Raw genomic sequence first — 25,812 nt, 5'->3', positions numbered from 1 at the left:
GAGCTGGCGTACAGGGTCATGTGGCCAGCATGACTAAGCCACTTCTGGCGAACCAGAGCAGCGCATGGAAACGCTGTTTACCTTCCTGCCAGAGCGGTACCTATTTATCTACTTGCACTATCACGTGCTTTCGAACTGCTAGGTTGGCAGGAGCTGGGACCGAGCAACGGGCACTCACCCCGTCGTGGGGATTCGAACTGCCAACCTTCTGATCGGCAAGTCCTAGGCTCTGTGGTTTAACCCATAGCACCACCCGCTTCCCTATAGGAGTTCTTTAAATGCAGGGCTTATTCTCAGCTGGAACTGAGTTCCTGCATCACTCAGTTGGGTTCCATTGCCATTATAAGAGAACAAGGGAGTTGTTCATGGTGCGTTCTGGCACCTCTTTTTCTAGAAAAATAGCACTGTTTAAATGTATGGTGTTGATGTGACCACAGTGAGAAATTGGGGTAAGTTTTGTTGTTTAAAACTTAATAGAAGATGCTCTCTTATGAAACAGTTATTTCTGTGCTTGGAGTTATGTTAAATACATTGCACTTAGCTTATGACAAATAGCCTTTCCGCTCCTTCTGAACTTGCAGTGTTGTCTTCTGGGGGTTATAGGTAGCTAGAGAGTTTGAAGTAGAGGATTTCTCATCCTGCTGGTTATCTCCCACATCTACTCTTCCATAATGGTTGCGAGGAAGGAGGGAAGATTAGCTGCTAAGATACACAGAGTGCACATTGGGGCTAAGCAGATGCAAAAATCCAGCTGGCATTTCTTTCTTCAAATGTCTCGAATAGGGAGATTAGTATGCTTTTTCATCTGCCAAATAAAAAAAGACAATTGTGTAACTAAGTTTGGGATATTCTAATCAACTCAGAAAAGTCCAGGGCATGTGCTGGGGTTTTATTTTTATATATGCACTTCTCAAAAGAAGGTGTTGGCTGGTGTTGGGAGGATTTTCTAGATTAGCAGAGGCACTCAGCATTCCAAAGGCCCAGATAAGGATTCTGAAATGCAAGCAGAAGCTGGCACAAAATGTTGCAGTGCGGAGCGTTCCTAGAATCATAGAGTTGGAAGGCCCAGAAGGGTCATCTAGAGCAGTGTTTCCCAACCTTGGATCTTCAGCTGTTTTTGGACTACAACTCCCATCATCCCTAGCTAGCAAGACTGGTGGTCAGGAAGGCTGAGAATTGTAGTACGAAAACAGCTGGAGACCCAGGGTTGGTAAACAATGATCTAGAGCAGGCATGGCCCAACTTGGCCCTCCATATGTTTTGTGACTGCAGCTTCCATCATCCCTAGCTAACAGGACCAGTGGTCAGGGATGATGGGAATTGTAGTCCCAAAAATATCTGGAGGGCCAAGTTTGGCCATGCCTGATCTAGAGCAAAGGCCTCCTAGAGGAAAAATCTCTTCGAGAGCTTAGTTTAGTCAGAATCAAGTATACACTTCCAGTTAATGTGAAATACATTACTTCTGATAAATGAGGCTGCTAGAGCGCTGTGAAAATTTGTGTCCCAGGATTTTTAGACTCGTCTACCCATGTACTATGGGATGCGGGTGGTGCTGTGGTCTAAACCACTGAGCCTCTTGGGCTTGCTGATCAGGAGGTTGGCAGTTCAAATCCCCGTGATGGGGTGAGCTCCTGTTGCTCTGTCCCAGCTCCTGCCAACCTAGAAGTTCAAAAGCATGCCAGTGCAAGTAGATAAATGGGTACTGCTCCGGCGGGAAGGTAAACAGCGTTTCTGTGCGCTGCTCTGGTTTTGCCAGAAGCAGCTTAGTCATGCTGGCCACATGACCTGTAAAAACTGTCTGTGGACAAAAGCCGGCTCTCTTGGCCTGTAAAGCGAGATGAGTGCCGCAACCCCAGAGTCATTCACGACTGGACTTAACTGTCAGGGGTCCTTTACCTTTACCCATGTACTATCTGAATCCAAAGGGGCACATTGGTTTCCAGATGTGAACTTTTTCCCCAGCTCTCCTATCCCAGTATGGAAAGCTTTTGTAAATGAAGAGTGCTTGCAGTTTTTCTTTTCTTTTCAGGCTGCTGGCAGGCCATACATGATTTGATTGTGTGGGAAGGTGGAATAGTTTGAGGTTTTTTTAAAGCAACCCAACAATGAATACCTTATGGACTAGAAACCTTTTGGCCTTATTTGCCTAGCTGTACTAAAAATGAAGCTTGTTTACTCTTAAGAATTAATAGCACATGTATACATCACAGCGGGTGGCGCTGTGGGTAAAACCTCAGTGCCTAGGACTTGCCGATCGTATGGTCGGCGGTTCGAATCCCCGCGGCGGGGTGAGCTCCCATCGTTCGGTCCCAGCTCCTGCCCACCTAGCAGTTCGAAAGCACCCTCAAGTGCAAGTAGATAAATAGGTACCGCTTACTAGCGGGAAGGTAAACGGCGTTTCCGTGTGCTGTGCTGGTGCAGGCTCGCCAGAGCAGCTTCGTCACGCTGGCCACGTGACCCGGAAGTGTCCTTGGACAGCGCTGGCCCCCGGCCTCTTAAGTGAGATGGGCGCGCAACCCCAGAGTCGGTCACGACTGGCCCGTACGGGCAGGGGTACCTTTACCTTTACATCACAGCAGCACATCTGCATCATTCATAAATTCTCAGATGAGCTGGCATTTATAGAAGAGAAATACAGGGAAATAAAAGTCAGAAAAGACCAGTTGAACTCCTCCCATTCCTGTTGCCACAACACTCCATGTTCTGATAGCAAATACTTTCATGCATCTCTATCTTGTCTCGCTTTCTGTAAACAACTTGTGTTTTTTCAGATAATTCTAGCTTTTGCAAGAGCCAGGAAAAAATTGTAGGTATGTGTTTTGAGACATGAGGAATAATCCTTTTGTACTCCCCATGCAGTTCTATGTAGTTATGCCATTTATTACAGTCATACCTCGGGTTACAGACGCTTCAGGTTGCGCACCGTGCTGAACCCAGAAGTACCAGAGCGAGTTACTTCCGGGTTTCGGCGCTCGCGCATGCGGAGGAACACTGAATCGCAACCCGAGCATGCGCAGACACGGTGCTGCGGGTTGCGAATGCTGCGGGTTGCGAACGTGCCTCCCACATGGATCACGTTCGCAACCCAAGCATCCACTGTACTTAGAAAACACCCAAATTCTACAAGCAGGTCCAAGAATTCATTAATATTAAAGAAAAAACACCACCTTCAGTTGACTGCTAAGAAGTGTTGGGTCAAATCTGAATCATGCATGTTTGTCCAAAATGGGGTGGTAATGCTACCCTCTTACTAAATTAATATAGAGAGCACTGCGACTCCAATAGCAGACCAAGTATGGCTTTCTCCTACTTTGGGGGGGAAGGTGCAGCCCCCCCCCCAAGTAACTGGTACTGAAATAAACTACTAACAGTGCAATTCAATGCAAGATGCATAATTCTATAACTCACCTTCACTTGATGAAATATAGCCATTTTAAATGTCAGTTGTGCATTTTGATTCAGCAAGTTTTAAAATTAGAATTCAAAATTTGCAGGACTTTAAGTTCACAAATGGAAAAGTTTGAATGACATGGTAGCTTCTGATCAAGTGTTTCCTGTAGTTCAGGGCATTTATTTTGTGGAAAACCAAGCACGAGGGTAGTTTGTGGCAGAGAAAAACTGCACACTCATTAATAGGGATAGCATGAACACAGCCTATAAATACATGAGTGATAAGCATCTGCTGTCCTCAGAGTTTATCTTGTGGTTTATTGTTTAGCAAAGACCATCTTTTTGTTTGTGTGTGTGTGTTCCAAGAATACATAACTTGGTGAGGCTTTTTCTCTCGTCCTCATTTGAACCTTGGGTAGCTTAATTTAAATAACAACTGGCTTCAGAATCTTTCTTGTTTTTTCGCTGTAAACATACTGCAAATCGCGAGCAGGATTTGAAATAGGAGCAACGGGAGAAGGTTATATATGAAACAGAAGAATGTGTCTTTGGAGAAATGTTTATTAGAATGCAGCATGTAAATGGGATGGGATTAAGAACATTTCGGAGGGAAAGGCAGGAAATTTGGAATCTGGAATATACCAAATTTGGAATCTGGAATATATATGTTAAGATTTTAAAGTTTAATAAAAAATTGACTACTGAGTACTGGGTCTTCAGTGCATCCTTAAGCTTGTTTACTCAGAAGGCCTGTGCTCAAAGGGGCTTACTCTCTCGTAAGTGTGTTTTGCTCTGGAGCTGTTGTGTCTCAAAGAACTTGTGCTTCTGAACTTCTAGAACATAAAGGTTTTGCTGTGGGGTGGAACCTGGGAGTTCCTGTCGCAGAAGAGTGAATTGCAGAAACTTGTGGGTGATACTGATAAAGATGCCAGAGATGTCGAGGTTCGCCACTTAACTTGTACACAAGTAGGTAGCACAGAGGAGAGACACCATGATTTAACATCTTGCAACGAATCTGCAAGAGGGGTAGTTAACTTGGTACCCTCCAGATCAGGGCCGGATCTACTGTATTTTTCGCCCTATAGGACGCACCGGCCCATAGGACGCACCTAATTTTTTTGGGGGGAAATAAAGGAAAAAAATTTTATTCCCCCCCAGCCGTGGGGGAAGCCCGAGCTTTTAAAAACGCACCTACTGCAGTTTTTAGAGGAGAAAAGGATATCTGCCCGAAGCGCGGGGCGCTCTGCTTCAGAGCACCCAGCGCTCCGGGCGGCAGGCTGCTATCCGCAGCCTAGGGAGCCTTGCGGGAACTCCCGCGGGCTCCCCAGGCTTGCTGATAGCTTCCTGAAGCCTGGAGAGCGAGAGGGGTCGGTGCGCACCGACCCCTCTCGCTCTCCAAGCTTCAGCGAAAGCCTGCACTCGCCCCATAGGACGCACACAGATTTCCCCTTCATTTTTGGAGGGGGGAAAGTGCGTCCTGTAGGGCGAAAAATATGGTAGGTTTGATGCGACCCTATGCTACTGAAGCCCTTTATATGTCTAGCTGTCCTTTGACAACAACAAATTGTCACTTTTTGTGTGTGTGTTGAATATATGCTATGTGGAAATTTATGGACCTAATAGGTATCTAAAGCCATTTGCCCATGTTGCCATGCAACCACTCCATGCAGAATGTTGGCACCCTATATATAGAAATGAGCAAACCAGTGATATTTTAGGGAGCAGGCTAGCAGGCGGGGCCCATTACTTACATCATAGGAGCCCACACAACACAAAACACTGTTGCTGTATGTAGGTTTTATTTTATTTGTTTTTTATCTTACATTTTGGAAATGTACATCCTCTTGTTTTTTTCCTTTAATTTTTTTTGGGGGGGCCAAGAGAGTGGGGCCCTAAGCTATAGCTTGTTTAGCTTATATGTAAATCCAGCACTGCTCCAGATGTTTCTGGACTACAACTCCCATCATGCCCCACCCCATTTGCCATGGTGATTGAGACTGATGGGAGTCGGAGTTCAGCAACATATGGTGGGCACAATATTGGCTGCCTTTGCTCTTCAGTATGAAAGATCTGACACACACACTCAGAGTACTTCAGAGAGGGTGCTGCTTGCCTTCGTGGCTATAAAATGCATTTTCGGATGTGTCCAGGGAATACTGAAGTGCTTTCTCAAAAATGCTGGCTTCAATTCAGCAAACAGAGCTTGAAAGACTTAATGCTAGGCTTGTGGAATTTAAGAATGGGCGGCAGCAAATACTACAGCAGGACTTGGTGAAATATACTGCATTCTGAAAATCCAGATACTTTCCCCAGCTATGGTGGAAGGCCATAAAAAAGGGGCTGCAAGAACTGAGTACCTAAAAAACCTGGGTTTTGTTTTTGTGAACTTCTGTACAGTCATACTTCGGGTTGAAGTAGCTTCCGGATAAGTATTTTCGGGTTGCGCGCTGCAGCGACCCGGAAGTAACGGAGCTCGCTACTTCTGGGTTTTGCCGCTCGCGCATGTGCAGACTGTCAAAATGGGGGCATGCGCGGAAGCGGCAAATCACGACCCACGCATGCATGGACGCGGGTTGCATTTGCTTCTGGATGCGAACGGGGCTCCGGAAAGGATCCCGTTTGCATCCAGAGGTACCACTGTATTGCATAGTGTAGTGGTTCAAAGCAGGCAGTACATAGTTTGACTCTCCTCCAATATGAACTCACTTGCCTCAGTCTGTTGTGGGGAGTCATTGTAAGGATCACAACAATTCTATGATTTCATAGAATCATAGAATTGTGGAGTTGGAAGGGACCTTGAGGGTCATCTAGTCCAACCCCCTGCAATGCAGGAATTATTTGCCCCATGTGAGGCTCGAACCCACAACCCTGGGATTAGGAGCCTCATTCTCTACAGCACTGAACAATGAAGCATATACATGCTAAGTATTGCTAGTCAAGCATGGGGGGTTCAGCAAAATGAATTGGTTTTTTGAACCACTTATCCAGTCTGCCTTTGTGGGTGATGCTTTTAAAAATCAGAGATGGATTCTTTCTGCTGCTGGTTTCCCTCCTCCTCCTCCTTCACACCAGCCATTTTGCTTTTTTTCCAGGACCTCAGTCTGCCCAATGGTACTCCTGTAGACACTTCAAGCCCAGCCTCTTCTTCCTCACTTCTGAACAGACTGCAGCTGGATGATGACTTGGATGGGGAGATGAGAGACCTCTTTGTCACTGTTGATGACCCCAAGAAACATGTCTGTACGATGGAGACTTATATCACGTACAGGGTCACAACCAAGGTAATACAATGTAGCTTTCTCCCTGTGCATTGTGGCTTTCAGTTCTGTTCTCTGTTTTGTTTCAGGTCTAGACTAGTTTTCTAGACAGGTAAAGGGTAAAGGGACCCCTGACTGTTAGGTCCAGTCACGGACGACTCTGGGGTTGCAGCGCTCCTCTCGCTTTATTGGCCAAGGGAGCCAGTGTACAGCTTCCGGGTCATGTGGCCAGCATGACTAAGCTGCTTGTGGCGAACCAGAGCAGCGCACGGAAATGCTGTTTACCTTCCTGCCAGAGAGGTACCTATTTATCTACTTGCACTTTGACGTGCTTTCGAACTGCTAGGTTGACAGGAGCAGGGACCGAGCAATGGGAGCTCACCTCGTTGCGGGGATTCGAACCGCTGACCTTCTGATCGGCAAGCCCTAGGCTCTGTGGTTTAACCCACAGTGCCACCCACATCCCACTTCTTCTAGATTAGTAGCTGGAAGCTTTTGTGCATGGATGAGACCTCACTGAGTAGAGACACTCTTCTTCTGTAGCAGAATGTTCAGGCACTAGTAGGGCTGGGCAATATATCAATATATTGTCCAAAACCAGTTTAGTGTCCATATCGTAGTATCAGTTTCATGATTTTTGATGTGGCAATATATTGCAAATCCTGATGCATGTGTTTGTGTGCTATGCAAAAATCACAATGTGGGAAAAATCAGCCAATGCCATATAGCTCAATCCTTATTTCAGACGTGATATATCAGTATATCACAGTGTTTAGCTGGTGATATATCACGATGCTGAAAACCAGATATCGCTCAGCCCTAATACATATTTATATGACGAACAGATGTAAAGAGCCTTGAATGGAGGCATTTTCCTAGAGAACATTTTTTCAGTGGCCCATCTTTAATGTTTGAAGTGCCTTTAAGCATATGAGTTAAGTAGCTTTTCTGCTTGTAACCTTGCTATTGCTGAAGCAATTTCTATCTCATGGAATGCAAACTGCAAATAGGCAGCATTATACTGTACTGTAGCATTACCAAGGATAAGTGGGTTATGTGACATGAACTGCTAAGCAGCATGGTTGAGATGTACTGCTACATCAAGTGTTTCCTGCAGGATATTTCTCTTTTCCCTCTGTATTGATCGCCTTATGAAACCCACCCCATTCAAGGTTATTTTGCACAACTGGCTTTACACAGTAAGCTCACACTTTTTCATTTTATTTTTTTGGGGTTTTTTCTTTTTCTTTTCTTTTATTAAAGTTTTTCTTTTCTTTTATTAAAGTTTTCTTGGTTTACAAAGGTATGCACATGCTTAATATGCTTAATGTATGTGTGGGGTTTTGTGTCAGCGTTGTTTGTGCAGGTTCTCTCTGCTATTCGCTTGTGTTCCTTTGGTGGTGAGAGAAATTGGGGTTGGCCTAGGGTGCGGTTGCTTGTTTGTGACTGGCTGTGTTGAAGTTTGTTTTCGTGTGTGAGTGGGGTGGGTGGGTATTTTTGAATCAGGTTAGCCATATTGATTCATATGCAGTTGGAGCTCACACCTTATTTGTCGTTCATAGAATCATAGAACTGTTGGAAGGGATACGGATGGGGGGGGCGTCATTTGGCCAACCCCCTGCAATGCAGAAATCTCAGCTAAAGCATCCATGGCAGATGGCCACCCGACCTCTGCTTAAAAACCTCCAAGGAAGGAGAGCCCACCAGCTCCCGAGGGAGACCGTTCCACTGTCAAACAGCTCTTACTGTCAGAAAGTTCTTTGTTTAATTGGAATCGCCTTTCTTCTTCATATACCTTATTTGAGACTGGGATCATGTGTGTTTGTGTGTGCACACGTGCACAGTGATATTGTGTGTAGCCCACATCTACTTCCAAATACTTTGTGACAGGCCTCTCCTCTCACCCATTCAAGTTAGGATGGGTTAGCACATTGCATCAAAGGAAGCTGTCATGCCCACTTTATGGCTTAATATCTGTATTGTATGCCTTTAGCTGTCATGGCTTCTCTGGAAAATCCAATGTCTAAAGTGACAAGTGTTAAAAAATTCTGTTAGATCTCCAGATTTCTTCCTCGTTTCAAGGAATCCCTGGGGAGAGCTTTAGTCATCTGCTTTATTAAACCCACTTGGCTTTCTCATAGCGCTGAGAACTTGCTTTGTATTGTGTGGTTAATAACATTTGCAGAGCTGTGTTTCTTGCTGAAGATAGTTCTTTGACTTCTAAGTTCCACAGTTTTTGTGACTCACTAGCTTAGAGAATTTTCTCTCATAGGCATGGGCTATGGGTGTCTATGGTTGAGAGCACACAACTTATTTCACTCTCCCCCCTTCTTGCCACAAGAATGTAAGAATTTTCCAGGTCGTGCTGCCATTGCTGGTGTTCAAAGGTCTTGCATTCATTTGTAGTTTGTGGAATGCAATTCTCCCTCTTCATGAATATTTCTGTTGCTTGTATACTTCTGTGTGAAATGAGTACCACTGCCTTGTATCGGATAATGCCTCTGAAACTCACAAGCAATGTATGCTTGTTTTTTGATGGTGTTGTGTGCATAAGCAAGAGAGAGTAGAGAATCTTGGCATTCACCTCAGAAATCTTCCCATATAAATTCTTCCCTTCATTTTGAACAATTCCTCCCAGTTTGATGGTAGAACAATGGGGGAAGCAGGTTTGCTGCCATCTATCCTGAAAAACTGCAGTCTCCACTATGGGCGAAATGCTTCGATTTCAGTTGTATCCAACTAGGTTTTACTCAGTAGAGTCCTCCTGAAATTAAAGGACCTAAGTGAGTGATGTCTTTTAATTTTAATGGGTTAAGTCCAAATGTGACTGCTGTTGGATAGAACCATTGGTATAGAAACAAGATTAACACGAAGAGACAGTGGTGTGTGGGGGGGGGTGGGTTTGCTTTGTTTTTTCCAATGTGCTGGCTCTTGTTTTCCCCAGCAAAGCACAAATTTAGTGTCAGACACAGAGATGGTAAGAGGGGAAGCAAGGAGAGGAATTCCCATTGCGCAGGGAAAGTTCTTGTGCTAAAACGATACAGCTTCGTTGGGATACAACCCTAAGTGTTAATTTTCCAGAACAAAGAAAGGGAACGCATCCATCAAAGATACAAAAAATTCATAGGCTCAGTTACTATGTTAAGGTTATCTTTTACATTTCCCACTCCTCAAGGAATGTTCCATTCAAATAACGAAAAGTTGACATATCCATCACACACTTGTCCAGTAAGTCCTTCCCTTCCCTCCTCTTTATTTTCTGTCCCTTAGTTTTTATGTTTTAAAAAAATGCTTGATATTTGATGTTAACTTTTGTATATTGCTTCCCCCCAAGCTTTAATAAAAGAGCTTTCAAAATAGGGGCACTTGTCCAAGTTTAATATTGAGTTGATTCCCAGGTTGTGCATCTTAAGTTGCCAGAGGCATGTGACAATAAAATTTGTTTCTTTGCTAATGCTTGAATGGCTCGGCTTGAGGTATAGGCTTCAAGCCAGTAAATAAGTCAACGTTTGGTAAAAGAAAATTAATAATAATACGGAGAATGCAAATACTAGAGACTTAAGCATATATATTTTTACTTGCCCTGTCTGATTTCTCTTGCTCGCTTTCCCCCTTTCGTTTCATTTTTATTCTTAGACCACACGTGCAGAGTTTGACTTGCCAGAGTATTCCATGCGCCGAAGATACCAGGATTTTGACTGGCTCAGGAATAAACTGGAGGAATCTCAACCCACTCATCTCATTCCCGTAGGTAGTAAGTCGGGGCCACTATTTGTTGGAATAAATAATGCACTTATAAGAAGTGCACATTTCTGCTTTTTCAGCAGTAATGGATTTGAGGTGTGTTTAGAATGAAAGAGAGATAAAGAAAATGCTTGCCTCAATTATTTTGTTGGGGAAATGCAAAACAGAACACTCCAAAACATTCCTGTCTGAACTAATTTATACTTCATATATTCTGACGTTATAGGTCTGCATTACAGCTGCTTACTTGCACTGTTTTCTGAGCCTCAGAAACTGTACTCTGGCTAAACTTGACTTCTTCAATGAGAACAAAAACATGATTTTTTAAAAAAAATCACTAATAGCTAATTTTTACACTAATATCATAATGTGTGTGGATTATACATCCATTATGGCATTTATGTGGTGGTATCTTTTAATTTTTAAAAACCTCTTTATTTTTCAGAAGTATTGTGTGTAGCATTTAATAAAAACAGAAAACAGTCCACAATAACAGATAAAAATTTACTGAAACAGCATGTTAGATCAACAGTACCTTTTCTGATGTAGAACCCTCACTCACTTCTTGTGGGCTAAGATTCAAAAACCTGCCCCATCACAAAAAAAATGTTTCTCAGTTCTTCCTGAATTGTCTGCTGGTATGATGCTCCAAAAAATATGTTTGGGAGGGACTTGCACAGATAACAAGCCACTAGAAGCTACCTGGCCAACACTTTTGGGTTGTGTGTGTTTGTGCTCCATGTTTGCCTAATTTGGGTTCACTGGTTGATATCAAACATTTATTGTACCCACTGTAGACCCATTGAATTCAATGGACCTAAAATACTTAAGCCCATTGACTTAAGTGGGTTTATTCTGCATATTATTTCATTAGATCTCTCTAACAACATGACGTTACTCAGAATGCATTCGGAGTCAGCAAAGCTTCAAAAATCCATCTTTCAAAAAAGCTTCCTCTGAATGGGTGAACACTACTTTGACTTCCCTTCAGAAACAATTACTGCTTAAACTTATTTTTAGGTGAAAAGGTGCAAGTCAGCAGTTTCTTCTGGCCCAGTGATGTCTCATAGCATCTGAGCTGTGCTCTCCAACTCTCTTGGTACACTGATGAACTATGAAAATACTGTTACAAAGTATTTGCTTCGTGTTTTTTTAAAAAAACTTTTGTTTACTATTGTAGTGGAAGAAAAACTTGAATGTGCACGTTTTCTAAAACATCAAAGCTTGAGGATAGAGATTTTCTTGTCCTTCTAAGCTCCTAAGATTTTTTCCTGTTCCCTTCCAGCCTCTCCCAGAGAAATTTGTGGTCAAAGGAGTTGTTGATCGCTTTTCAGAAGAATTTGTTGAGACTAGGAGGAAGGCCTTGGATAAATTTTTGAAAAGGATTGCTGATCATCCTGTGCTTTCTTTTAACGAACACTTTCATGTGTTTCTTACTGCCAAAGTAAGTAAAGTGAACCCGTGGAGAACTGTGTTTAAATGGATGTGTTTAGAGGTGGAAGCCTTTGTTTAGAATCTGATGAAATATTGCTTATCAATGTTAAACATGCTTTTAAATAGCACCATCAAATTCATCTGATAACCACTCATGTTATACAGCTACTTTGGGTGCCAGTATTTGACAGTTACCGTATTTTTCCGTGTATAAGACTAGGTTTCCCCCCTAAAAATAATGTCAAAAATTAGGGGGCATCTTATACTCAGATACATCTCCCCCCATTTTCTTAAATCTGAGTCCCCAAAAATAGGGGGCGTCTTATACATGGGGCGTCTTTTAGACAGAAAAATACTGTATATCTTTTTCAGTATGCCTTAAGCTTAGCATTTGAAAGAGCACAATAGAATCTAGCACCTTCATTATACAGCTTTAAAAGTAAAGGACCCCTGACAGTTAAGTCCAGTTGCGAATGACTCTGGGGTTGTGGCGCTCAACTTGCTTTACTGGTCGAGGGAGCCGACATTTGTCCGCAGACAGTTTTTCTGGGTAATGTGGCCAGCATGACTAAGCCGCTTCTGGTGAAACCAGAACAGTGCACAGAAACGCCGTTTACCTTCCCACCGGGGTGGTACCTATTTATCTACTTGCACTTTGACATGCTTTCGAACTGCTAGGTTGGCAGGAGCTGGGACTGAGCAACAGGAGCTCACCCTGTTGCAGGGATTCGAACCGCCGACCTTCCAACCAGCAAGCCCAATGCTCTGTGGTTCACACCACAGCGCCACCCGCGTCCCTATTTTTCACCTTTTACGTTCCTATTATACACCTTTAGGCACAAGGCAAAAACGTTCCTTTTCAACCAGGCCTTTGGTTGATTTGATTGACATCCTATGCCCTTTTAAAATGTGGGGGGGGGGGTTTGGGGGGGGAGGTTTGTTCAGTTGTTGTTTTTATTTTGATTATGTATTTTGTGGTTTTATATTTTGTTTTTATTCTGTGAAGCGCCCTGAGACCTCAGGGTATGGGGCAGTATATAAAAGCAAACAAACAAACAGCTGGGACAGAGATTGGATACAGGGGAAACTGAGAGGTTTGCTTTCAAGAAAGAGAGAAGACTGAGCTGTGGGTGGGTGGGAGAAGCAAACAGAAATAAGATATCCTACTGTGAGCAGACCAAAGGCTTGTCTACTCTAGAATTCGGTTTCCCTCAATGATTAAACAGATTTATTTGAGAAGCCCACAAGAAAGTCATCTAACGTGGCAGCGGCCCCACATGTTGTGGTAGAGAGTCACCAAGTTTCTCTTCCTCCTTCCCTCACCTGTTATAAATATCTACTTTGCGTAATGTTACTGCAGTGGTGTGACTTCTGCTGCTTGCATTCTGGTGGTTGTTATAAAAGGTAAAGGGACCCCTGACCATTAGGTCCAGTTGTGACCGACTCTGGGGTTGTGGCACTCATCTCGCTTTATTGGCCGAGGGAGCCGGCGTACAGCTTCCGGGTCATGTGGCTAGCATGACTAAGCCGCTTCTGGCAAACCAAAGCAGCGCACAGAAACGTCGTTTACCTTCCCGCCAGAGCGGTACCTATTTATCTACTTGCACTTTGATGTGCTTTTGAACTGTTAGGTTGACAGGAGCAGGGACCGAGCAACAGGAGCTCACCCTGTCGCGGGGATTCGAACCGCCAACCTTCTGATCGGCAAGTCCTAGGCTCTGTGGTTTAACCCACAGCGCCACCCGCGTCCCTTGGTTGTTGTTATACATCACCACTAATGCAGATGAGGCCTAAGTTCGGCACAGCCCTAAGAGTGTAACTTCTGCAAATGTTTTTATTTTGGAATAAACAAAAAACAACTCCTCTTAATGGGAGTTTTGGAGCATTAACACTGGTAGTAAGGGCCTGTAAATCTGTGCAGTCCTCAGAATAGAATAGACTGAAACTCTATTTTCCCCAAGCTTATTGTTGAACAAATATACAATGGTACCTCAGAAGTCGAACGGAATCAGTTCCGGAAGTCTTTTCGACTTCCAGAATGTTCAGAAACTGAGGCGCGGCTTCCGATTGGCTGCAGGAAGCTGCATCGGATGTTTGCGTTACAAAGAACGTTCGCAAACTGGAACACTCACTTCCAGGTTTGCTGCGGTATTCAGGAGCCAAAATGTTTGACTCCCAAAGCGTTCAGCTTCCAAGGTACAACTGTATTTGGAAGACATAAACATAATCTAAAATCTAATTGGCTGCTCTTGTCGCCCATAGGATCTTCATGCTTATAAAAAGCAGGGAATGGCCTTGCTTTCTAAGATGGGAGAATCGGTAAAATATGTCACAGGAAGCTATAAACTCAGAAGTCGACCGGTGGAGTTTGCTGCCATTGGTGACTACCTAGATACTTTTTCTCTAAAGCTTGGAACCATTGACAGAATAGCACAGCGAATTATCAAGGAGGAAGTAGGTGAGTAGTATGTGCAGCTTTTCTTTAGAACTCTAATTCTTGCTCCGCTAGCAAAGTCTGGATGCCAGCGCTGGGGGAACCTGTGGCCCCCTAGAAAATGCTTGGACTCCCAATTCCCATCAGCTGAGCCAAAGTGGCTGGTGGTCAAGCATAATGGGGATTATAGCCTGGCTATGTCTGGGAAGCCATAGGTTCCCATCCCCAGTATACCCATTTTCAGAATATGTGTTGCATATGGAATCAAAAATATAATTACTTCTATTGCTCATAGCTCAAAGCCTGAGTTCATCATACTATAATATTTCATTTAGTAGTCCGAAAAAGATGTCCATTCTGCCACAAACACTATTGTGGTTATGATTTAATAGATAGTGCAGCAGAAGGTGGGAAACAACAACTTCATGGAAAACGGGGAAGTTGATAAATCTGAGAAGAGATGAAATTGTTTTTGGATTGTATATGTTTAAAGTGGTTAAACTTAATAAAATATAATTGAAAAGGGGGAATTAAAAATGTATTGACTGTGCATTCAGAATGGCTAAATTCCTTTGTCGTTCTTTGACCTCCTGCATCTTAAGTTGTAACAATTACCCAAAGGTCCTAGACCTTCCTTTGTAGGTTCTGACGCTTTTATTATTGGTATTTTCCTTATCACGAGAAGTTTCTGATCTGAAAGTTAGGCTTGTTGACTTTAAAAACAAACACACAAACCCTCTGGCGCTTTCTCGAAACCCAGAAACCAGAACTTTCCTGCCTTTTATTTTCATAGCATCGTTCTCTTGCAGAATACCTTGTGGAGCTCCGAGAGTATGGTCCTGTTTACTCAACCTGGAGTGGGTTAGAGAAAGAGCTGTCGGAGCCTCTTGAAGGAGTATCTGCCTGCATTGGGAATTGCTGTACGGCACTCGAGGAACTGAGCGAAGACATGACCGAAGACTTTCTTCCTGTCCTAAGAGAGTATATGCTGTACTCGGAGTCCATGAAGGTAACATGGGATTTGTGGCAGGCAGATGTTTGCATCTAGGAAAACAGCTTTCCCAGAAATGCCAGTGTGTGGACATTTTGTGGGCATAAAACTACTGCATCCCCTTCAGAAGATCTCTCTGTGGCCTCTTCTACCTGCTGCTGTCATTTTGACACAAAATGGTTCCAGAAATTTTATATATATATATATAGATAAAGTACCCCAAGCTTTCAAAATCATGGAGCTCATGCAGATGTAACGCTGGCTTCCTGCTAATCCTGGTTAGCAAAGTCAGAACTATTCCCAGAAACGATGTGCTTCCTTCCCTGGAACAAATCTCACCTCTCTTTTAATATGGCAGACATTTGACTTCAACTTTCTGGCTATTGAATGGTTCAGCCAGTTAGGACCATGTAACATGGATACTGAAAGAACTCCTCTGGTTGCTGCTTTGCTACTGGGTTAAATTGAAGGTATAATAATAATAAATAATAATAAATTTTATTTATATCCCGTCCTCCCCAGCCGAAGCCGGGCTCAGGGCGGCTAACAACAATAAAACAGTACAACATTCTAAAAACATTTCATTAATTCAACTCAAAATGATGGCAACCATTGGGCTAGAGTTCTGTGAAGATTGCCAAAGGAGGGAGTCAGGCTGTGCCCTGGCCAAAGGCCTGGTGGAACAGCTCTGTCTTGCAGGCCCTGCGGAAAGATGTCAAGTCCCTCAGGGCCCTAGTCTCTTGTGACAGAGCGTTCCACCAGATTGGAGCCACAGCCGAAAAAGCCCTGGCTCTAGTTGAGGCCAGCCTAACCTCTCTGTGGCCTGGGACACACACACTGACAACTTATAGAAACTCCAGCCAGAACAGCGTGTTGGGGAAGGGGAGGCAGGAATGTCCTGTCTGGCAAGCTGATTGCCATAGTGTGATGTTGGATTCCACCAGTGTTCTTAACTTAGGGTTCCTTCAACATAGCCTCTGAAATTGATTTCATCCTGCAGTTCTTCAGATCCTGACTTACTGCCACACTTTGCTAGCCCTAACCATGATGAATCTGGGTACGATCACATTACGTAGTAGTAATGTTGGTGCCAGTGAACCCTTAGCTGTGATTGAGGGTAGAAGATGTAATAATCTTTTTTCTAGGTGTGGGATGGAAGGCAGGTTGCAGGTACTGCCTCTCAGTTCTGACTAAGCATAGTTAGCAGGGGGGGCAATGCGTAGTCCCCATAGATGACAGGTGAGTTCGCTAGCATACCAAATACTTGAAAATCCTTACTTTCAGGGTATACCTGTGTCCGTGTGTATCCATGGCGGTGCTAGCTGTCTGCAGGATTTTAAATAGGTGTAACCAGTGTTAGAAACTGAGTTAGGAAAGCTAGAAGCAAAATAGCACCTTAAACCTAGGTTATGGGTGCAACAACGGAATGTCCGGCTGTGCTTTTTTAAATAACAAGAATACAAAGCTGAAAACGAATGAACTGCAGCTAAAAGATGATGTTCATTTTTCACATGGTCTAGTCCTTCCCCTACCCCCACTCCCCTAATATTCTTAAGAGAGTAGCTGGAAGTAGGGAGGCAGAAAAAAGTCCTCCTTTCCTTCCACTCCGCAGCTTTAATCTGAAATCTTAGGCACATTACTGTGCCCAAAGCTCAAAAACTGCGTGCAGTAATGAAATTCCCTGTCGCAAAACACGCCTAGAACAATGGGAGTTTCGAACACTGGGTGTAACAGGCTGCTTCCAGATGTTATGGGGACTGATTAGCCACGAAGATGGGACATTACCTTCTTCTGCAAGCCTGCATAGCCCCATGCCTTGTAATTGATAACCATCATGATGCAGCCTTCACTGCTTTGAGAAGTCGCATGTGGCCCCTGTATGAAAGGGGTTGCCCAAACGTGTCTCTCTGATGCACCAATTATGATATATAAGCTGTGGGAAGGGCCTCAGGGCCTGCTATGTATCATTTTCATGCTGACTTGCTTTTACAAGAAAAGAAAAGCAGGAGTAGGAACTGTTGAGATGATATAAAGCATTCTGGGCACAGTTAGTACAAACAGTTCCCCGTGGAATGTTTTGATATTAGGTAAATGGAGTTAACGGTTGGGCTTTTTTTTATATATGCCTGAGCAGCTGAAAGTATGCAGATGAATTCTCATGTGGGTGCAGCAGTCAGCTGCCGTCTCCAGTCCCTTGAGAAATTACAACTTTGTGCAGCTTTAAGAAATCCCCTACCATTGTATTAATGCATCAGCTTCAATTTTTCTTCTTGTAGAACAACATATAAGGAATAATATGTAACCATCGGGGGTTTTTTTGCAGAGCTTTTTAATTTTCTGTATTCTTTACTGTAAGAAATGGCTAAAGTCCTTGGCCCAGGTCAAAACACAAACTCTGTTTTTAAACGGAGAACTTTTTGCCCCCCTGATATTTTATGCAACTTAAAAAGAGAGAGGAGAAACTAGGAAGTACTGCGAACGTGTTTTAAAAATATAAAAAGAAAGGAAGGTTTGCTTAAGCGCAGGTTGCATCCAGGGGAAGGCCTCATCTGCACTATGCATTTAAAGCAGTATCAAAGCACTTTTAAACAGTCGTGGCTTCCCTCAAAGAACTCTGGGAAATGCAGAATATTAATCACTAGTAAATTTGAGCCTATATCAGCCAGTCCCCTTTAATCTTATCTTGGAGGTTAACTTTTGAAGAGAACCTGTGAATTTTGTGTGTGTGATTAAAAATAGAGGTCTGCATATAACTTGAGATGGACTTGAGCATGCTTCTTTTCCATTAATGGGGTGGAATATTGAGCTAGCATTCAGTGGTACGGGATGGGGTGGGAGACAATAAATTAAGCCCTATACAGGCGTTCTGCCCTCATGCCGTTACCATAGTCTGAGGGAAAGTGCAGGGATGTGTTTGCTTGCTCCTGCTCTCGCCAGCCTTGCCTCCTTGGAGGAGAATTCTGAAGTGTAGACTTCCTGTGTAGTCAAAGTTCTAAACTGAGGAACGTACATTCATAGAACAGCATCCCTGTTCAAGACCTTTCCACTTCCAAGTGTGGATGGCAGTGGGACTGGGTGATGAGGACATAAAAAATGGGGGGCAGAGCCAGTGAAACCCATCTCCCCTATGCGTAATCACACGAGGGCAGCACATCACCTGTGTAGGACTCTAGAGAAGGCAACATCAATCCTCTTTCTCCAGAAACTGAAGTAATCATTCTTCACCTTTTCTTTCTGTCGGCAAACAAATATGTATTGTCCCAGACCTGTCTGTCTGCTAGCCATGTGCCTTTCGAATGCAATATATTAATGATTAAACCGTAAGTTCGAATCTCCACATATTCTGCAGGCAGATTTCTTTTAGCCGAAGGCAACTAGTTTATTAGCATTTTTGCATACCTGCACCAAAGCAGAAATACCTGTTCCATTGGAAGGGCTTATCTACCTCTCTAATAACTATAGGAGAAAGTTGCACATCACTGTGATTCTCCCAGAGCAAATAAAGCTGTGCCTTTTAAACTGCAGAAAGCATGCATGATGCAGGTGTCACACATCCTAAGTTATTGGATCACATCAGCAGATAAGTGCTTATCTTTCAGCTGTTGAATGGATCACAAAATTGGTAGGTGCTATTATGGCCAGGTTTAAAGAAACTTCAACACTAGATTTACCTGCCTGCCTGCCTTTTCAGTGTTAGATTTGCACACAGAACAGCTAAAAACATCCCCTGTAGTTAATGTATCTGATCAGAATGGTCCCATCATTTGAACAAAGACTTTGGCATCACTGGAGTACTGAAAAGTTCCGTTTGGGTTAGGGATGTCATTGTCAGATAGGATGTCAAAAAAGGGCTGTGAAATAGCTGCCCTTTATTTGTTGCGCTGCAATTTGCTGGCTCACATGAATGAAAAAGTGCTTTTTAAAAACGGTTTCCTTCCGCTGCCTTTATATAAATGGTTTCCAATGAAATTTATTGCTGAAAAGCATAACTGGGTGAAATGGGTTTTGATGGGCAAATAACAAGTTGTTCTGCACATTTGCTGAAGCCTCTCCTGCCCACAAGCCAATAAAACCAAACCTTGTAACCGCAAAGCCTCTTGGAATCGTTTCAGTGATAGCTGCTAGACAGGGCTGCCTGTATATGCGATCTGATTCATATGTTGCTTGCTAGATCTTACCCTCACCAGATCTTTATTTTATTGTATTTTTGGTTTCTATGGAAGCCGCCCAGAGTGGCTGGGGAGGCCCAGCCAGATGGGCGGGGTATAAATAATAAATTATTATTATTATTATTATTTAAAGTTTTGAGGTAGGTAGCAAACCTGAGAGCACCAGCCATTCAGAATTGCTTTCAGGAGATGTGCTTGATATCTCAAAGCTAAGTATTTAGTTTGGGGGATAGGCAGATTTAAATAGAGTGCCTTGCTGTAATCAAATGTTTTGGAGGTACTAATACAATTTGTAGTGCTTGGGTGTGGGGGGACGACCAGTAGTTAATTTTTACAACAGATTTACATTGCTACAAGAGCAAGGATTTGCTCGAGGCTGAAAATGATTGTAGCTTGTAAGTTTTTGAACTGCATTCTGTAGTCCTGCCAAATTTGTTTTGCCGGGATGAAATGATTTCTGATCTCTGTCCTGCTGTTCTTGAAAGGGGCTTAAAATGTGTGAGCTTCATAGCTGAGTGATGACTTTGAACTTTTTCACAACCAAGCCACTGTGTTGCAAATACTATCCAAGATTCCCTACCCCTTCTGAAGGGAGATGATGATGATCTTGCGCTGAAATAAGGATTGTTTCACTGACTCAAATAGTCGTGATCCTTCCAGAATACCTCTGCAATCTGGAAGACTACTAATAATAATAATATTTATACCCTGCCCATCTGGCTGGGTTTCCCCAGCCACTCTGGGCAGCTTCCAACAAAATATTAAAAATACAATAAAACATCAAACATTAAAAAATTCCGTAAACGGGGCTGCCTTCAGATGTCTTCTAAAAGTCAGATACAGTGGACCCTCTGGATACAAACTTAATTTGTTCCGGGGGTTCTTACGTACCCTGAAAAGTCGACAATGTTACATTACCTAAAGGTAACGTAACCTGAGGGTCCACTGTGGTTGTTTATTTCCTTGACATCTGATGGGAGGGCATTCCATAGGGCGCCACTACAGATAGGGTCCTCTGCCTGTTTCCCTTTAACTTCCCTTCTTGCAGTGAATGAACTGCCAGAAGGCCCTCAGATTTGGACCTCAGTGTCCAGGCTGAATGATGGGAGTGGAGACGCTCCTTCAGGTATACTGGGCCGAGGCTGTTTAGGGCTTTAAAGGTCAGCACCCACACTTTGAATTGTGCTCAGAGATGTGCTGGGAGCCAATGTAGGTCTTTCAGGACTGGTGTTCTATGGTCTTGGTGACCACTCCCAGTCACCAGTCTAGCTGCCGCATTCTGGTTTAGTTGTCGTTTCTGGTTCACCTTCAAAGGTAGCCCCACGTAGAGCACATTGCAGTAGTCCAAGTGGGAGATGACCAGGGCATGTACCACTCTGGGAAGACACTGCGCGAGCAGGTAGGGTTGCAACACTAGGAGAATGCTCTCCCCATTGCTGGCTACTGAACTTGCCCCCCAGCAGCCAGGAAATGAACCTGGACCTTCATTTCTGACCTTCTAGAACAGTGGTTCCCAACTGGTGGTCTGAGGACCCCAGATGTTGCTGAACCACAACTCCCATCAGCCTCCAACCAGCTTGGCCAATGGGAGTTGTGATTCAGCAACAGCTGGAGGGCCATAGGTTTCCTATAGCTGGTCTAATGCAAGAAGACAATGCAACTGCCATCACCCTTCCTAGCCAATAGACTTCCACTGCTGACACCTAAGTAGTGCTGGTTTCAAGTGGATTACAGCTGACTTGGTGCGTGTGTGGACATAACCCTTGCATCTCCTCTGATTGCATCCTGTCTCTTTCCTCTCCCCCGCCCCCCTTTAGAATGTGTTGAAGAAAAGAGATCAAGTTCAAGCAGAATATGAAGCCAAACTGGAAGCTGTGGTCTTAAAAAGAGAAGACCGCCCCAAGGTTAGTCCTCTTTGGAACCACTCTTGGACAGCTAAGTCTCCCACTGCATTGTCTTCGGCAAGATTAAAAAGCTTTTGTGGAACGTTGAAAAGGGCAGTAAATACTGGTGACTAAAAAGCAATTTATTGGACTGCAAACTGGATTCTTGGACTTGATCTTTGGTGAGGAAAAGATCATTTGTTTGGGTAGGAGAGGTCCTCAGGACACAAGGAAACAAAACTGCTCAGTACCACAAACAATTGAATACCTCAGGTTGGCCAATTGGTGGTCTGATGCTTTTAATTGTGACAAGGGGTAATAAAATATATACACAGATTTGATCAATAATTATTGATATTCATTGCTTGTGTAAATTATACTTTCCCGTCAACCAGCTTTGGTTTATCTCACAGCATGTGTTGGCTGGCTTTTGGGCAGGTATGAGAAACCTGTGGCCTTCTGAATTTTGGACTGGAGCACCCATCACCCTTGACCATTGGCCATGCTGGCTGGGGCGGACAGGTGTTGGAGATCAACAACATCTGGAGGACCATAGGTTTTCCATTCCTGGTCTCAATTTAAGGTTTTATGAAAGAACCTATGTTAAGGTTCTTTCACGTAGATTGAATTGAGCTATCCATTAGTGGGGTAACTACATTTGTCACTATATTTCTGGAGAATAGAAGCTGTTACCTTAGTGTTGGTGCTTGAATGCACATTGATTCCTTAACTGATGAATAAGCAGCAGAGGCCTTATCCACCGTGCCACCAATATTTAAAAGCTTTAAAAATTAGTAATTATACTAATTCACTTTGAAGTTAATCTTTTTCTTTTCATCTTAGGCACAGCCTCCTTTAATTAATGCAATTTTATTTGAAAGGAGTGACAACTAATAGGTTTGCTTTGCCAGTTAGAGCCTTTCCCCTTCGTCTTCTGTTTAAGCTAATAGAACAATTAACAATTTAAGCTCTGGATTTATCTCATCTGTGCTCCACTGCTCTTCAAATGTATTCAGGACAGTGTGTATTAGGAACTGTGTTTTAACCTTGGAACATTCCTGTGAAGTAAGTTAGAGTAGACTGAAAGGCTGGTCCAAGGCTAGCCAGTGAATTCTGTAGCTGTGTTGGGGGAAATCTGAAGCAAGGTGAGTCTGGTCCAAATTCATTGCATTGTGTAGCCACAACGTCACTGGCTATACAAAGATCTCTTGTTGTCTCCCTAGCTGAAAGCTGAAAGGAAATATGGCTTTGGAATAATAATAATTAATAATAATAATAATAATAATTAATAATAATATAATTTATTTACACCTAGCCCCTCTGGTTGGGTTGCCCCAGCCATTCTGGGCAGTTTCCAACACAGAGACACATAATAAAACCTCAAACATCAAAAACTTCCTGCCTGATACAGGGCTGTGTTCATATGTCTTCTAAAGGTGGTGTAGTTCTTTATTTCCTTGACACAAAGGGTGTTCCACAGGGTGGGTGCCACTACCGAGAAGGCCCTCTGCCTGGTTCCCTGTAACTTCGTTTCTCACAGTGAGGGAACCACCAGAAGGCCCTTGGCGCTGGACCTCAGTGTCCGGGTTGAACGATGTGGGTGGAGATGCTCCTTCAGGTATACAGGGCCGAGGCTGTTCAAGGCTTTAAACTTCAGCATTGACACTTTGAATTGTGCTCAGAAATATACTGGGAGCCAGTGTAGATTCTTGGGAATAAAAACGTTAGCCCTTGACACTTGTCCAAGATGCTGGTCCACCCGTGCTACTCCATAACTGCCAACATTGACACCCTATTCAGGTGTTAAGTGTCATGTGACTATAATCACATGATGCAGGATACCAAGGCACATCTGCCCTGCGTGCACTCCTGTACCTAACCCCCCCCCCAAGCCACTCCTGCATTAGGAGGTGGGTCTGCAGCATGGCAATCTCCCAGATGCAACATTGACACTGCCTATGAGCCACAACCCTAAAGACTCCTTTGCATTGCAGCTCACAGGGACAGCCTAGGCATTTTCACCCAGCTACCCTGGTACAGGTGTACCCCCAATGCATGGGTGGCATTGGGGAGTGGCTGATGCAAGGGGTGCATTCAGACCCCCATCGCTCCCGTCTCAAATGATTGTTTCCCAAAGCTGAACACCCAAGGGCTTAAGTCTGGGAAAGCAAATATGGTGCCTTCTTTTTCTTTAAAAAAATAAATAATAATTGATACTTTTTCAAAGAAATACAAAAATACATACCCATTACATAGTATCTTTTTTATAATATACTGAGATAAAACAGCTACTTAGTCTAAAAGAGAACCAAGTAGGAAGAAAAGACAAGGAAAAGAGAAACGTAAAGAAAGAGAAAACGAGAGGAAAAGAAATAACAAACTAAAGAAGGATAACATAATAATAGTAAAATAATAAATAATAATAATGTTGACATGCACAAATGAAAATAACACAAAGGAACAAGGGGAGGGAGTGGAGGGAAGTCAGGGGATTCGATGAATCCCAAAATATGGATTAATATTAAGAGTGAATATAGATGTTTTAATTGTTTTATTTTGTGTTTTCCTTTTCAGTGTAATGATTGTTTGTTGAGAAAATTAATAAAATAATAATAAAATAATAAAAGGACTTCTGGTCCAAGAAAATCCCTTAACTTGTGTCTGCAACAGCATTGGGGGATTCCTTTTTCTCGCTCTCTCCCCAGGTGCCCACTGAGGTCGAAAAGTGTCAGGACCGCGTGGAATGCTTCAACGCAGACCTGAAGGCAGATATGGACCGGTGGCAGAACAACAAGCGCCAAGACTTTCGGCAGCTGTTGATGGGAATGGCAGACAAAAACATCCAATATTACGAGAAGGTAATCTCTAAGGTTGTCGCTGTTATGTAGTGAAAAGACTGTGGAACCTCCCGATAATGAGAGTTTAGCAGAGCTGAATGCTTTAGAGGCGCGCGCTTCTTGCTTACCACCATCGAGTTTTAGCTTTTTCACACTGTCACTATTTATGTGGGATGTTCTCATACCGGGATGGGGAACTAAATGGAGGGGCAAAATGTAGCTCTCCAGGCCACTCTGACCTCTTTCCTCAGGTCACATCCCTCGCCAGCCTTGCTCCATATCCTCCTCGAGTGTTTTTGCCTGGCTGGAATCTGTCTCTGAATTCTCATAACACTTTCTGATTAGCATGTGCCACCGTCCTAAAGGTTGTCTAAAATGCAACTGCCATCAACCGAATGCAACCTACTAATATGCCCTGGGCTCCCCAATCCCTCTCACCACCAAGGAAACATAATAAAAGCATAGATGAATAACCTGTCCATGTGACACTGACACAAAAGCCATAATGCATAAAGTGCAAAAAGAGAGAGAGAAATCATCGCTGCCCCTTCTTTCTCCCACCTATCTCTCCCCACAACCTCAAAATGCCCATGATAGCAGCGTCTCACACCAATTGTAACTGACCTGTAGATAGGACTCTATGAACTGTAAACAGAGACGGTATATGTACCTTCGTCACCCAGGAAAATTGTGTCAGTGAAAACAGTTTTGAAAAAAATTAAAATAAAATAAAATTGCAGCTGCTGGGTTGGTAAGCAGCGCTGCGCAATGGTGCATGTTTCACTGGTCTTGAAAGAGCAGCATTCCCTGCCAGTGAGCTACTACGCCCAGTTCAAGGTGCAGAGGGATACAAAGCTCTCAGTGGTTTGAGGCCCAGGCAGTGGTGTGTTATCAGTGGACTGAGGGGACTAGGCTATTCCCTGATGGGGGCCTCCTTCCCAAAGCCCAGGAAGCTTCTGCCCAGCTTAGGAAGGAAGGTGCGATGCTCACGAGTGTGACATCAGGACGCCCCTATCCATCATGCTTGCAAGGTGGTGCCTCTGGCCCCCTCTGTTCCCCTGTGAAACATTTCACCGCAGGCCCCATGGTACCTAAAAGAGCACCTCTCTCAACCACAATGTCCTTTCTTTAGGGGCTTCTGGGAGTGGCTGGTTTTAAATGGAAGCACTGATGGGTTTGCCGTTCTGTGTCTTTGTTTCAAACAGTGCCTTACGGCGTGGGAATCTATTATACCACTTTTGCAAGACAAGCCTGAGACCAAATAAGAAACCGCATCTTTCCCCACCCTTTTCCTCCCTGCACCACGGACTTCTGACCAAGTGACGGTACCACTAAACATACTGGAGATACACTATGCACGACTTGGTGTCAGATTTGGGTTTTCCTAACCCACCCCCTGGAGGAACAACTACCTGTGCTGAACCTTGGGACTGATCCAACTTGAAAAAAGTTTGAAACTGTACATTTTTTGTGCCACCTTTTTATTAAACCATCCGAGTTGGCCTTGAATGCTCCTACTCACGATCCTTTGCTGACGGCAAAGAAACTACAGGGACTTTTCTCCTTTTGGACCGCTTTATATTGAATGAAGTTGATACAAGGAACACTACAATAATAATAATGATGGTGATGATAATTACAATGATAATAATAAAGGACTCTTTAAAATGCAA

The 25,812-nt window shown here is 43.6% G+C and overlaps 1 protein-coding gene across 1 annotated transcript in view; it reads left to right on the top strand.

The window, feature by feature from the left end:
- SNX30 (sorting nexin family member 30) overlaps positions 1-25,812 on the top strand; it is a 40,732-nt gene extending 14,920 nt beyond the window's left edge. The window contains exons 2-9 of the mRNA XM_053371667.1: positions 6,483-6,671; positions 10,284-10,394; positions 11,677-11,835; positions 14,088-14,283; positions 15,069-15,268; positions 21,237-21,323; positions 24,008-24,160; positions 25,345-25,812. Coding sequence (XP_053227642.1) covers positions 6,483-6,671; positions 10,284-10,394; positions 11,677-11,835; positions 14,088-14,283; positions 15,069-15,268; positions 21,237-21,323; positions 24,008-24,160; positions 25,345-25,404 — 1,155 coding nt within the window. The 3' untranslated portion in view covers positions 25,405-25,812. The remainder of the gene's footprint in view (positions 1-6,482; positions 6,672-10,283; positions 10,395-11,676; positions 11,836-14,087; positions 14,284-15,068; positions 15,269-21,236; positions 21,324-24,007; positions 24,161-25,344) is intronic.

Source organism: Podarcis raffonei, chromosome 17 (assembly GCF_027172205.1).
Source record: "Podarcis raffonei isolate rPodRaf1 chromosome 17, rPodRaf1.pri, whole genome shotgun sequence".
Classification (NCBI taxonomy): domain Eukaryota; kingdom Metazoa; phylum Chordata; class Lepidosauria; order Squamata; family Lacertidae; genus Podarcis; species Podarcis raffonei.
Note: the sequence above shows the minus strand (reverse complement) of the source record. Positions and strands in the feature narration are given on the sequence as shown.